A 15,886-nucleotide genomic window follows, 5' to 3' on the forward strand; every position below is an offset into this window, starting at 1 on the left:
AGGAGAGGGAGGGTAGAGGAGGAGAAGAGACAGACAGGAGAGAGTAGAGGAGGAGAAGAGACAGACAGGAGAGGGTAGAGGAGGATAAGAGACAGACAGGAGAGAGTAGAGGAGGAGAAGAGACAGACAGGAGAGAGTAGAGGAGGAGAAGAGACAGACAGGAGAGAGTAGAGGAGGAGAAGAGACAGACAGGAGAGAGAGGATAGAGGAGGAGAAGAGACAGACAGGAGAGAGAGGATAGAGGAGGAGAAGAGACAGACAGGAGAGAGGGAGGGTAGAGGAGGAGAAGAGACAGACAGGAGAGGGTAGAGGAGGAGAAGAGACATACAGGAGAGAGGGAGGGTAGAGGAGGAGAAGAGACAGACAGGAGAGAGAGGGTAGAGGAGGAGAAGAGACAGACAGGAGAGAGAGGATAGAGGAGGAGAAGAGACAGACAGGAGAGAGTAGAGGAGGAGAAGAGACAGACAGGAGAGAGGGAGGGTAGAGGAGGAGAAACAGACAGGAGAGGGAGGGTAGAGGAGGAGAAGAGACAGACAGGAGAGAGAGGGTAGAGGAGGAGAAGAGACAGACAGGAGAGAGAGGGTAGAGGAGGAGAAGAGACAGACAGGAGAGAGAAGGTAGAGGAGGAGAAGAGACAGACAGGAGAGAGAGGATAGAGGAGGAGAAGAGACAGACAGGAGAGAGTAGAGGAGGAGAAGAGACAGACAGGAGAGAGTAGAGGAGGAGAAGAGACAGACAGGAGAGAGTAGAGGAGGAGAAGAGACAGACAGGAGAGGGTAGAGGAGGAGAAGAGACAGACAGGAGAGGGAGGGTAGAGGAGGAGAAGAGACAGACAGGAGAGAGAGGGTAGAGGAGGAGAAGAGACAGACAGGAGAGGGTAGAGGAGGAGAAGAGACAGACAGGAGAGAGAGGGTAGAGGAGGAGAAGAGACAGACAGGAGAGAGAGGGTAGAGGAGGAGAAGAGACAGACAGGAGAGAGAGGGTAGAGGAGGAGAAGAGACAGACAGGAGAGAGTAGAGGAGGAGGAGAGACAGACAGGAGAGGGAGGATAGAGGTGGAGGAGAGACAGACAGGAGAGAGTAGAGGAGGAGAAGAGACATACAGACAGGAGAGAGAGGGTAGAGGAGGAGAAGAGACAGACAGGAGAGAGTAGAGGAGGAGAAGAGACATACAGACAGGAGAGAGAGGGTAGAGAAGGAGAAGAGACAGACAGGAGAGAGAGGGTAGAGGAGGAGAAAAGACAGACAGGAGAGAGAGGATAGAGGAGGAGAAGAGACAGACAGGAGAGGGAGGGTAGAGGAGGAGAAGAGACAGACAGGAGAGGGAGGGTAGAGGAGGAGAAGAGACAGACAGGAGAGGGAGGGTAGAGGAGGAGAAGAGACAGACAGGAGAGAGAGGATAGAGGAGGAGAAGAGACAGACAGGAGAGGGAGGGTAGAGGAGGAGAAGAGACAGACAGGAGAGGGAGGGTAGAGGAGGAGAAGAGACAGACAGGAGAGAGAGGATAGAGGAGGAGAAGAGACAGACAGGAGAGAGTAGAGGAGAAGAGACAGACAGGAGAGAGGAGGAGAAGAGACAGACAGGAGAGGGAGGGTAGAGGAGGAGAGACAGACAGGAGGGTTCAGAGAGAGCAGGAGAGTGGAGGAGATTGAAGAGTAGAGAACTGTCTCTCCCTGAGCCGAGAAGAAGGACAACAACAATACAAGGAAACCATAGTCAGGGAACGGGATTAAAGGTCAATAGGCTGGACAAACTTTGAGCTTGACCAATCACAGTGAGGAAAAGGGAGAGCTTGACCAATAAGAGTCAAAGAGAGGGGAGAGCCAACAATTCATTTTGAAAACGATCACATCTGTTCTAAAACGGTCACTACTGACAACAGCTGTGCTTTCTCAAAACTCATTTTTGCATCATACGTGTGGTTAGTTTGGAAACCAGAAAAGTATCTGTTTTGAAATGGTCCTCAGTATGTTTGTGTTGTGTAGAATCCACTTGATGAATGATAAGAAGAGATACCACTATATGGCCAAGATGGAAAACCACAATGGCCTATATCGTAAACATCAAATATATAATACACTTTTCTGGGCTTAATTTAAAGGTTATGATTTAGGCATAAGGTTCGCAGTGTGGTTAGGGTTAGGGTTTAACATCAGATTCTAAGAAGAGAACTTGAAGAACTTTGCCCTTGTACATTGGCCAGATCGTGATAACCAATAAGAAGAGAGTTGTACTCACCACACCCTGTAGTGTAGGGGGGATCAGTCCACAGTACACAGGGATGTAGGCACTGCAGACACAGGCCTGGATCAGAACACAACACATTATTATGAGTCTAGTACACAGACACACAGGCCTGGATCAGAACACAACACAGTATTATTGTTAGACAACATCACAAAAACACAAATGTGTGTGTGTGTGTGTGTGTGTGTGTGTGTGTGTGTGTGTGTGTGTGTGTGTGTGTGTGTGTGTGTGTGTGTGTGTGTGTGTGTGTGTGTGTGTGTGTGTGTGTGTGTGTGTGTGTGTGTGTTACATTTTCATGGTCTTGTGTGTCAATGTCTCGATCGGTGATGTTGTAATTGAACGTCTCAGTGTTTAAAGCCTATTAGTTATTAGTTATATTATATTAGTTTCAGTTCAGAAGGTACTTTGGCTCCAGGTGAGTAGTTGAGACACTCACGTGCATCAGGTCAAATGAGTCAATGGGAGTGTTTGTATCACTATCTGGGTTTTATGGCTATAACGATGTTTAATGATCCGTGTCTGTCTCGATATACCTACGATAATCAGTATTTATGCAAATCAGCATCAAGATAGTTTTACAGCAAGTCAGTGTTTTTAAAACTCTCACCTGCACTTAGCATTATGATTATGAGATGTTTCGTGTCAGTCTCAAAGCGAGCTCTCGATGGGCCGCTTTTCCCCAAACAGAGGTTAAACCTAGTCTGGACTGAAAATCCCTTCCAATAGTAATCTCTCAGACAGAGAAGTTACCATAGAACTGTCTTGACTAGTGGCGGTCACGAAATTTCATCAGGTCACGAAATTTCATCAGGACGGTGATTGTCAAGCGAATAACTGGTCGGTGTCACACGGTAATTGACCGTTAATTAACATAAACACATTTAGCATCACCTGGACTCCACACACAGCCTACAAGCTATTTTATGAAGTCTAATAATTCCATGTAATATAGCCTACATCTTCACAATAAATCCATTATTTATTTTAGACAGGCCTAAAGAAGCATGATATGAAGAAAATGTAGTCTATTTCAGAAGAACAGAATAGCATACTCTGAATTATCCTTATGTTAGTGTTATGTTAATGGCTGTGGGCTACACAGCCCACAGCCATTAACAGTTAATTTAGCAGACAAGATTTGCTTATAATTCCGAGGCATTATTTTACATTATTTTATAATATTTTATATTATTTTACATTATTTTATAGTATTTTATATTATTTTATAGAATGAAGAATACAATTGAACAAAGCTGAATAAAATCTTAATATTTTCTCCAACGGATTTGAGGGAGTGAACACATGCGGCTATTCTGTGTTGAGCGGTTAACAACGAAACAGGTCCTCCTATGTGCTTCGTTTAGAGTTATTCATGTAACTTTAGTAGTGATATAAACGTTGGGCTGATATGTTTTGATGTTTAATACGTTGTAAGGCTGCATGATGCGACTCTAATGATGATTTGAAAAAAGTCGCCTGAAAGGCGTGACCTCTGCTTTGTTTTTTTGCGCAGGCTGTACACACTTCATCAGTCGCTCATTCACACTTTGACAAACCCTTGATAATGCCTGGAATTTCACGGCGGCTTCCCCTTTGTGGCCGTAATGCCCCCTAAAAAACCATTCCTTTTGTGGCCTGGAGAGCTGCGTTGTGGTTCTCCCTTTGAGTGTTTAGCAAATCCGAAGTGTCACTCTCCATCACGTGATCGGGTCTTTCTGACAGGCTACAACTGCGCGCGTCCTTATCTCATTCCGTAATGCATATTGAAGATGTATTTTCTCGTCAGCCAACAAGATGAACAGGAAAAGCACTAGCCTGTGTCAATCTACTATCCCCCACAGGACAAAAGTCGACCTCTTCAATTCTGTGCGAGAAATAAATATTCCGAACATATTCTAGGACAATGGTGGGATGCGATTGACCCCAAATTAATACAAACCTTTTTTATGAAATGTTTCTGACGCAACAGATCACAACGTTTAACTTAAAATGTTAATAAACTATGAGGCTATTTCTTCACATTATAGGCGCAGCGGTAGTGGGATATAAGCGCGAATGTTGCATCAGCGGAAAACACCATTATCAAAAGTGATTATGCATCTAATACATTTATTATAAAGTTGCATTTTATTTTAATGGTGAAAATTATCTTCCCCAAACTTGAAACTATATTAAATAAAGGTTCAATAAAAAATAAATTAAATGTTAAATTAGTCTCTACACTCATTGTAAAGCAGATTAATGTTCTTAATTTTAAGAAGTTATTTGGCCACTTTAGTTGTGATACTAACCTTATTAAAACATATAGGACTATGGGCTAGGCTACATGAGGTGTGATACTAACCTTATTAAAACATATAGGCCTATGGGCTAGGCTACATGAGGTGTGATACTAACCTTATTAAAACATATAGGCCTATGGGCTAGGCTACATGAGGTGTGATACTAACCTTATTAAAACATATAGGACTATGGGCTAGGCTACATGAGGTGTGATACTAACCTTATTAAAACATATAGGCCTATGGGCTAGGCTACATGAGGTGTGATACTAACCTTATTAAAACATATTGGACTATGGGTTAGGCTTCATGAGGTGTGCGACTATGATTTGAACAAGTCGCCAAAAAAAGGCATTGTTTCTTATGCTGGGCATCATTCACAAGTGATAATATATAATTCACAAGTGAATTCACACACATCAGACTATTCTTGATTTAATCTTGTCTTTACATATTCTAAATAATATACAGTTTAAGTCGGAAGTTTACATACACCTTAGCCAAATACATTTAAACTCAGTTTTTAACAATTCCTGACATTTAATCCTAGTAACAATTCCCTGTCTTAGGTCAGTTAGGATCACCACTTTATTTTAAGAATGTGAAATGTCAGAAAAATAGTAGAGTGATTTATTTCAGATTTTATTTCTTTCATTACATTCCCAGTTGGTCAGTAGTTTACATACACTCAATTAGTATTTGGTAGCATTGCCTTTAAATTGTTTAACTTGGGTCAAATGTTTCAGGTAGCTTTCTACAAGCTTCCCACAATAAGTTGGGTGAATTTTGGCCCATTCCTCCTGACAGAGCTGGTGTAACAGTCAGGTTTGTAGGCCTCCTTGCTCGCACACACTTTTTCAGTTCTGCCCACATATTTTCTGTAGGATTGAGGTCAGGGCTTTGTGATGGCCACTCCAAGACCTTGACTTTGTTGTCCTTAAGCCATTTTGCCACAACTTTGGAAGTATGCTTGGGGTCATTGTCCATTTGTGAAGTGCACTAGTCCCTCCTGCAGCAAAGCACCCCCACAACATGATGCTGCCACCCCCGTGCTTCACGGTTTGAAGGGTGTTCTTCGGCTTGCAAGCCTCCCCCTTTTTCCTCCAAACATAACGATGGTCGTTATGGCCAAACAGTTCTATTTTTGTTTCATCAGACCAGAGGACATTTCTCCAAAAAGTCTGATCTTTGTCCCCATGTGCAGTTGCAAACCGTAGTCTGGCTTTTTTATGGCAGTTTTGGAGCAGTGGCTTCTTCCTTGCTGAGGGCCTTTCAGGTTAAGTCAATATAGGACTTGTTTTACTGTGGATACAGATACTTTGTACCTGTTTCCTCCAGCATCTTCACAAGGTCCTTTGCTGTTGTTCTGGGACTGATTTGCACTTTTCGCACCAAAGTACATTCATCTCTAGGAGACAGAACGTGTCTCCTACCTGAGCGGTATGACGGCTGCGTGGTCCCATGATGTTTATACTTGCGTACTATTGTTTGTACAGATGAACGTTGTACCTTCAGGTGTTTAGAAATTGCTCCCAAGGATGAACCAGACTTGTGGAGGTCTACAATTAGTTTTCTGAGGTCTTGGCTGATTTCTTTTGATTTTCCCGTGATGTCAAGCAAAGAGGCACTGAGTTTGACGGTAGGCCTTGAAATACATCCACAGGTACACCTCCAATTGACTCAAATTATGTCAATTAGCCTATCAGAAGCCATGGCATCATTTTCTGTAATTTCCCAAGCTGTTGAAAGGTACAGTCAACTTAGTGTATGTAAACTTCTGACTCACTGGAATTGTGATACAGTGAATTATAAGTGAAATAATCTGTCTGTAAACAATTGTTGGAAAAATTACTTGTGTCATGCACAAAGTAGATGTCCTAACCGACTTGCCAAAACTATAGTTTGTTAACAAGAAATTTGTGGAGTGGTTGAAAAACGAGTTTTAATGACTCCAACCTAAGTGTATGTAAACTTCCGACTTCAACTGTATGTGTGACATTTGTTTTAATTTAGAATGGACCCTTATCATGCACCTGTATCGAAACAGGGGCCGTGGAAAAGATACATAGAGTATTGAGGACGCTTTTCCCTTGGTTCATTTTCATGCCAGCCAGGTAGGCTATATTCCTGTTGTAAAGAGAAGCAATGTGCTTAATATTAGTAATGTTGAGAAATAAATATAGAATATGTATCTGTTGAGGTCCTCCTCTTTTTATTAGAAGCCATCACTCTGTTTTCTGTTGTGCAACATGAGCTCATGGGTTCTCATGAAATGTTTGATTAGATTTCCGATTACATTTGCAGTGACGTCAGAGTAATTAGAGGGACAATAGAGTGCTGAGGTCCAGGCAGTTAGCACGTTTGGCAGGCTACTAATGACCATCAGCAGCATCAGAGCTTGGAGAAGCCTAATTAAAGTGACTAAACGGTCACGTGGAATTTGACTGCCTTCATGACTCGTGACCTATTGATATGATACGACGGGATGTGTCAAATAACAAGCAGCATTAGTTCAGGTGCTTCGGAAAAATCACGATTTCACAACTGTTAGCATCTTTCCAATTCTGGAAGGGGAGGAGACATTTAGACTTGCAAAGAGAGAGGGTGGAGCTCCCTTGTTCCGGTTCCAATCTCTTCTCAACACATATGGACCCAGAACTTAATCAACCATCTGACAAATTACGCAAAATGTTTGTTCTGGGTTAACCTGAGATTATTTCAATAGAATAGAATCTCCATGGAGAATGTTTTTGTTTTTAAAGTCCAGGATCAGGCTTAATCTGCGTCTGGGAAACCAGTCCTATGTGTCTCAATGGTCATTTATTCCAGTCAGAACATGTTTTGAGACCCTCACCTGCACCAGCTCCTCCTTGCTGTTGAAGTGGGACACCAAGACGTTCTCTCCGTCGGTCACCCTGGTCAGTGATATGCCCAGCCTCCCTGTGGCACTGTGGTGGGCATCGGGTGGCAGGGTTTTATACAGCATGTTACGCATGATCTTGACCAGGTTGAAGGATGGGTGCATAGGCCCTAGGAAACGCTTCCGGGCATCCTTAGCCACATCAATGATGTTGGCACCTGCCTCACCTGATGAGGAATCAAGATAATGACAGAATATTGTTATTATACAGTATGTATACAGATCATTAGGCCCATGTCGTGGTAACATTATGTTGTGACATCACGACGGGCGTTTCTATGGTTGGCAACTGGAAAAAACATGAATGTGTATCATTTTCACAAGGTTGACATCAAGCAAAACAGGGTGAGAAACAATAACAATGGTAGACAATCAACATACAGACAGGGCACAGACAGGGCAGACAGCAAAGTAAGGCACGAAACTGACACACACACACACACACACACACACACACACACACACACACACACACACACACACACACACACACACACACACACACACACACACACACACACACACACACACACACACATGATTATGTAATAATTAGAGTAAAGTTCATCACTGCCTACCTAAACACGCTCCGGTGACCAGCGCAGATGCGGTGAGCGCCCCTGCCGATGCGCCGTAGATGTGGCGGGCGTTGTGGACTAGAAAAGGACATTGTTCCAGTAGACAACTCGCTACACCGATATGATAGATCCCCAAGAAACCGCAACCTGCAAAGGAAATGTTCCACGTAGAATCTAGAGGAAACATAGCTAGCTGCTATCTGAGAGACAGCCGACTTAAGTCCGAAAGCTCTGCAAAAGTTCACAACTAGTTATCTAAAATGCTGGTAATACCACAGTATTTGAATGTTCAACATGTGTGGGAAATGTTATTGGTAGTTGTTGTCTCCTTGTCGTTCCCTGAGCGATCTGTCTGTTTTCATATAGTTCAACACTTGACTGACTGTCAACAAGTTGATTGTCTTTCTGTTCTTGAGGACATCTTCACCATTCCCTTCCTCACACGTTTATTCTTTTTGTAAGGCAATTACAAAAATTGTTGGAAATAGTAACGTATTTGTCCAAAAACAATCACTTTATCCAGGCGAAACTGTTCAACATCTGTCATTGAAAGCTGTGTCCCTTCTCTGGCACTTTCGTTCCTCTCTGTCGCATTTGTGTACACAGCGAGGAGGAAGGGCGTGATGTTTAATCGCAATGTCCAATCAGAATCGGTATCCCTGAAACACCCGTCCTATCAGTGGCTGAGTTCTATGTGACGGCCTCCTCAACCCCCCATCTGACCGTCACTCAGAATTTCTTGGTTTTTCTGAGAGGGGCTTTTCGGTGTCCCGGTTTGTCACCTGTCCCTGTCGCATTTTGCCTACATCTCCTCTTACTCTTAACCGTCAGCAGATTACGTACATCATTTTATTTTAACTTGAGACAATAATACGTTCATACTCTCGTCATACTCAGGAATCTAATTGCTGTGTAGCTAATAAACTGTCTGTTAAAAGACTGGGCCGTCATTGTAAATAATAATTTATTCTTTAACTGACTTGCCTAGATAAATAAAGGTTACATTTTTTTTACGTTTTTTTTTTTACATTGTCAACAAAGACCTCTAGGGACAAAACAAATCTATTCCACCTCAGTAGGAATGTGTTTACATAGTTAAAAGACGCAATTGACAATAATATTGTTGTTTATAGCCATTGGCCTACATTAAAAGGAGCTGATGGGACTTTGTGTTTATCAAGCAAATAATACACTTATTTTATGCTTCCTTTTGTTTACGTTTAGTTTTTTTATACTTCCAAACAACAACAACACCAATACAGAGTGTCTGCTACCCAGATGAACAATACAGAGAGTCTGCTACCCAGATGAACAATACAGAGTGTCTGCTACCCAGATGAACAATACACAGAGTCTGCTACCCAGATGAACAATACAGAGAGTCTTCTACCCAGATGAACAATACAGAGAGTCTGCTACCCAGATGAACAATACAGAGTGTCTGCTACCCAGATGAACAATACAGAGAGTCTTCTACCCAGATGAACAATACAGAGAGTCTGCTACCCAGATGAACAATACAGAGTGTCTGCTACCCAGATGAACAATACAGAGAGTCTGCTACCCAGATGAACAATACAGAGAGTCTGCTACCCAGATGAACAATACAGAGAGTCTGCTACCCAGATGAACAATACAGAGTGTCTGCTACCCAGATGAACAATACAGAGAGTCTGCTACCCAGATGAACAATACAGAGAGTCTTCTACCCAGATGAACAATACAGAGAGTCTGCTACCCAGATGAACAATACAGAGAGTGCTACCCAGATGAACAATACAGAGAGTCTGCTACCCAGATGAACAATACAGAGAGTCTGCTACCCAGATGAACAATACAGAGTGTCTGCTACCCAGATGAACAATACAGAGAGTCTGCTACCCAGATGAACAATACAGAGAGTGTATGAGAATGTAGAGTGTCTGCTACCCAGATGAACAATACAGAGAGTCTGCTACCCAGATGAACAATACAGAGAGTCTGCTACCCAGATGAACAATACAGAGAGTCTGCTACCCAGATGAACAATACAGAGTGTCTGCTACCCAGATGAACAATACAGAGAGTGTAGGAGAATACAGAGTGTCTTTTACCCAGATGAACAATACAGAGAGTCTGCTACCCAGATGAACAATACAGAGAGTGTAGGAGAATACAGAGTGTCTTCTACCCAGATGAACAATACAGAGAGTCTGCTACCCAGATGAACAATACAGAGAGTCTGCTACCCAGATGAACAATACAGAGAGTGTAGGAGAATGCAGAGTGTCTGCTACCCAGATGAACAATACAGAGTGTCTGCTACCCAGATGAACAATACAGAGTGTCTGCTACCCAGATGAACAATACAGAGAGTGTAGGAGAATGCAGAGTGTCTGCTACCCAGATGAACAATACAGAGTGTCTGCTACCCAGATGAACAATACAGAGAGTCTTCTACCCAGATGAACAATACAGAGAGTTTGCTACCCAGATGAACAATACAGAGTGTCTGCTACCCAGATGAACAATACAGAGAGTCTGCTACCCAGATGAACAATACAGAGAGTCTTCTACCCAGATGAACAATACAGAGAGTCTGCTACCCAGATGAACAATACAGAGTGTCTGCTACCCAGATGAACAATACACAGAGTCTGCTACCCAGATGAACAATACAGAGAGTCTTCTACCCAGATGAACAATACAGAGAGTCTGCTACCCAGATGAACAATACAGAGAGTCTGCTACCCAGATGAACAATACAGAGAGTCTGCTACCCAGATGAACAATACAGAGAGTCTGCTACCCAGATGAACAATACAGAGTGTCTGCTACCCAGATGAACAATACAGAGAGTCTGCTACCCAGATGAACAATACAGAGAGTGTATGAGAATGTAGAGTGTCTGCTACCCAGATGAACAATACAGAGAGTCTGCTACCCAGATGAACAATACAGAGAGCCTGCTACCCAGATGAACAATACAGAGAGTCTGCTACCCAGATGAACAATACAGAGAGTGTAGGAGAATGCAGAGTGTCTGCTACCCAGATGAACAATACAGAGTGTCTGCTACCCAGATGAACAATACAGAGTGTCTGCTACCCAGATGAACAATACAGAGAGTGTAGGAGAATGCAGAGTGTCTGCTACCCAGATGAACAATACAGAGTGTCTGCTACCCAGATGAACAATACAGAGTGTCTGCTACCCAGATGAACAATACAGAGAGTGTAGGAGAATGCAGAGTGTCTGCTACCCAGATGAACAATACAGAGTGTCTGCTACCCAGATGAACAATACAGGGAGTCTGCTACCCAGATGAACAATACAGAGAGTCTGCTACCCAGATGAACAATACAGAGAGTCTGCTACCCAGATGAACAATACAGAGAGTCTTCTACCCAGATGAACAATACAGAGTGTCTGCTACCCAGATGAACAATACAGAGAGTCTGCTACCCAGATGAACAATACAGAGAGTCTTCTACCCAGATGAACAATACAGAGAGTCTGCTACCCAGATGAACAATACAGAGTGTCTGCTACCCAGATGAACAATACAGAGAGTCTTCTACCCAGATGAACAATACAGAGAGTCTGCTACCCAGATGAACAATACAGAGTGTCTGCTACCCAGATGAACAATACAGAGAGTCTGCTACCCAGATGAACAATACAGAGAGTCTTCTACCCAGATGAACAATACAGAGAGTCTGCTACCCAGATGAACAATACAGAGTGTCTGCTACCCAGATGAACAATACAGAGAGTCTGCTACCCAGATGAACAATACAGAGAGTCTTCTACCCAGATGAACAATACAGAGAGTCTGCTACCCAGATGAACAATACAGAGAGTGCTACCCAGATGAACAATACAGAGAGTCTGCTACCCAGATGAACAATACAGAGAGTGTAGGAGAATGCAGAGTGTCTGCTACCCAGATGAACAATACAGAGTGTCTGCTACCCAGATGAACAATACAGAGTGTCTGCTACCCAGATGAACAATACAGAGAGTGTAGGAGAATGCAGAGTGTCTGCTACCCAGATGAACAATACAGAGTGTCTGCTACCCAGATGAACAATACAGAGTGTCTGCTACCCAGATGAACAATACAGAGAGTGTAGGAGAATGCAGAGTGTCTGCTACCCAGATGAACAATACAGAGTGTCTGCTACCCAGATGAACAATACAGAGTGTCTGCTACCCAGATGAACAATACAGGGAGTCTGCTACCCAGATGAACAATACAGAGAGTCTGCTACCCAGATGAACAATACAGAGAGTCTTCTACCCAGATGAACAATACAGAGAGTCTGCTACCCAGATGAACAATACAGAGTGTCTGCTACCCAGATGAACAATACAGAGAGTCTTCTACCCAGATGAACAATACAGAGAGTCTGCTACCCAGATGAACAATACAGAGTGTCTGCTACCCAGATGAACAATACAGAGAGTCTTCTACCCAGATGAACAATACAGAGAGTCTGCTACCCAGATGAACAATACAGAGTGTCTGCTACCCAGATGAACAATACAGAGAGTCTGCTACCCAGATGAACAATACAGAGAGTCTTCTACCCAGATGAACAATACAGAGAGTCTGCTACCCAGATGAACAATACAGAGTGTCTGCTACCCAGATGAACAATACACAGAGTCTGCTACCCAGATGAACAATACAGAGAGTCTTCTACCCAGATGAACAATACAGAGAGTCTGCTACCCAGATGAACAATACAGAGAGTCTGCTACCCAGATGAACAATACAGAGAGTCTGCTACCCAGATGAACAATACAGAGAGTCTGCTACCCAGATGAACAATACAGAGTGTCTGCTACCCAGATGAACAATACAGAGAGTCTGCTACCCAGATGAACAATACAGAGAGTGTATGAGAATGTAGAGTGTCTGCTACCCAGATGAACAATACAGAGAGTCTGCTACCCAGATGAACAATACAGAGAGTCTGCTACCCAGATGAACAATACAGAGAGTCTGCTACCCAGATGAACAATACAGAGAGTGTAGGAGAATGCAGAGTGTCTGCTACCCAGATGAACAATACAGAGTGTCTGCTACCCAGATGAACAATACAGAGTGTCTGCTACCCAGATGAACAATACAGAGAGTGTAGGAGAATGCAGAGTGTCTGCTACCCAGATGAACAATACAGAGTGTCTGCTACCCAGATGAACAATACAGAGTGTCTGCTACCCAGATGAACAATACAGAGAGTGTAGGAGAATGCAGAGTGTCTGCTACCCAGATGAACAATACAGAGTGTCTGCTACCCAGATGAACAATACAGGGAGTCTGCTACCCAGATGAACAATACAGAGAGTCTGCTACCCAGATGAACAATACAGAGAGTCTTCTACCCAGATGAACAATACAGAGAGTCTGCTACCCAGATGAACAATACAGAGTGTCTGCTACCCAGATGAACAATACAGAGAGTCTGCTACCCAGATGAACAATACAGAGAGTCTTCTACCCAGATGAACAATACAGAGAGTCTGCTACCCAGATGAACAATACAGAGTGTCTGCTACCCAGATGAACAATACAGAGAGTCTTCTACCCAGATGAACAATACAGAGAGTCTGCTACCCAGATGAACAATACAGAGTGTCTGCTACCCAGATGAACAATACAGAGAGTCTGCTACCCAGATGAACAATACAGAGAGTCTTCTACCCAGATGAACAATACAGAGAGTCTGCTACCCAGATGAACAATACAGAGTGTCTGCTACCCAGATGAACAATACAGAGAGTCTGCTACCCAGATGAACAATACAGAGAGTCTTCTACCCAGATGAACAATACAGAGAGTCTGCTACCCAGATGAACAATACAGAGAGTGCTACCCAGATGAACAATACAGAGAGTCTGCTACCCAGATGAACAATACAGAGAGTCTGCTACCCAGATGAACAATACAGAGTGTCTGCTACCCAGATGAACAATACAGAGAGTCTGCTACCCAGATGAACAATACAGAGAGTGTATGAGAATGTAGAGTGTCTGCTACCCAGATGAACAATACAGAGAGTCTGCTACCCAGATGAACAATACAGAGAGTCTGCTACCCAGATGAACAATACAGAGAGTCTGCTACCCAGATGAACAATACAGAGAGTCTTCTACCCAGATGAACAATACAGAGAGTCTGCTACCCAGATGAACAATACAGAGAGTGCTACCCAGATGAACAATACAGAGAGTCTGCTACCCAGATGAACAATACAGAGAGTCTGCTACCCAGATGAACAATACAGAGTGTCTGCTACCCAGATGAACAATACAGAGAGTCTTCTACCCAGATGAACAATACAGAGAGTCTGCTACCCAGATGAACAATACAGAGTGTCTGCTACCCAGATGAACAATACAGAGAGTCTGCTACCCAGATGAACAATACAGAGAGTCTTCTACCCAGATGAACAATACAGAGAGTCTGCTACCCAGATGAACAATACAGAGTGTCTGCTACCCAGATGAACAATACAGAGAGTCTGCTACCCAGATGAACAATACAGAGAGTCTTCTACCCAGATGAACAATACAGAGAGTCTGCTACCCAGATGAACAATACAGAGAGTGCTACCCAGATGAACAATACAGAGAGTCTGCTACCCAGATGAACAATACAGAGAGTGTAGGAGAATGCAGAGTGTCTGCTACCCAGATGAACAATACAGAGTGTCTGCTACCCAGATGAACAATACAGAGTGTCTGCTACCCAGATGAACAATACAGAGAGTGTAGGAGAATGCAGAGTGTCTGCTACCCAGATGAACAATACAGAGTGTCTGCTACCCAGATGAACAATACAGAGTGTCTGCTACCCAGATGAACAATACAGAGAGTGTAGGAGAATGCAGAGTGTCTGCTACCCAGATGAACAATACAGAGTGTCTGCTACCCAGATGAACAATACAGAGTGTCTGCTACCCAGATGAACAATACAGGGAGTCTGCTACCCAGATGAACAATACAGAGAGTCTGCTACCCAGATGAACAATACAGAGAGTCTTCTACCCAGATGAACAATACAGAGAGTCTGCTACCCAGATGAACAATACAGAGTGTCTGCTACCCAGATGAACAATACAGAGAGTCTGCTACCCAGATGAACAATACAGAGAGTCTTCTACCCAGATGAACAATACAGAGAGTCTGCTACCCAGATGAACAATACAGAGTGTCTGCTACCCAGATGAACAATACAGAGAGTCTTCTACCCAGATGAACAATACAGAGAGTCTGCTACCCAGATGAACAATACAGAGTGTCTGCTACCCAGATGAACAATACAGAGAGTCTGCTACCCAGATGAACAATACAGAGAGTCTTCTACCCAGATGAACAATACAGAGAGTCTGCTACCCAGATGAACAATACAGAGTGTCTGCTACCCAGATGAACAATACACAGAGTCTGCTACCCAGATGAACAATACAGAGAGTCTTCTACCCAGATGAACAATACAGAGAGTCTGCTACCCAGATGAACAATACAGAGAGTCTGCTACCCAGATGAACAATACAGAGAGTCTGCTACCCAGATGAACAATACAGAGAGTCTGCTACCCAGATGAACAATACAGAGTGTCTGCTACCCAGATGAACAATACAGAGAGTCTGCTACCCAGATGAACAATACAGAGAGTGTATGAGAATGTAGAGTGTCTGCTACCCAGATGAACAATACAGAGAGTCTGCTACCCAGATGAACAATACAGAGAGTCTGCTACCCAGATGAACAATACAGAGAGTCTGCTACCCAGATGAACAATACAGAGAGTGTAGGAGAATGCAGAGTGTCTGCTACCCAGATGAACAATACAGAGTGTCTGCTACC

General features: G+C 43.3%; 1 protein-coding gene across 1 annotated transcript in view; it reads right to left on the minus strand.

Annotated features, from left to right (window-relative positions):
* The window catches only part of LOC120066504 (patatin-like phospholipase domain-containing protein 2), a 34,518-nt gene extending 25,920 nt beyond the window's left edge, over positions 1 to 8,598 (minus strand). The window contains exons 1-3 of the mRNA XM_039017918.1: positions 8,027 to 8,598; positions 7,383 to 7,615; positions 2,238 to 2,303 (exon numbers count right to left, since the gene is read on the minus strand). Of these exons, the coding sequence (XP_038873846.1) occupies positions 2,238 to 2,303; positions 7,383 to 7,615; positions 8,027 to 8,213 (486 nt within the window). The 5' untranslated portion in view covers positions 8,214 to 8,598. The remainder of the gene's footprint in view (positions 1 to 2,237; positions 2,304 to 7,382; positions 7,616 to 8,026) is intronic.
* Between the last annotated feature and the right edge of the window lie 7,288 nt (positions 8,599 to 15,886).

This window comes from Salvelinus namaycush, chromosome 21 (genome assembly GCF_016432855.1).
Source record: "Salvelinus namaycush isolate Seneca chromosome 21, SaNama_1.0, whole genome shotgun sequence".
Lineage (NCBI taxonomy): Eukaryota > Metazoa > Chordata > Actinopteri > Salmoniformes > Salmonidae > Salvelinus > Salvelinus namaycush.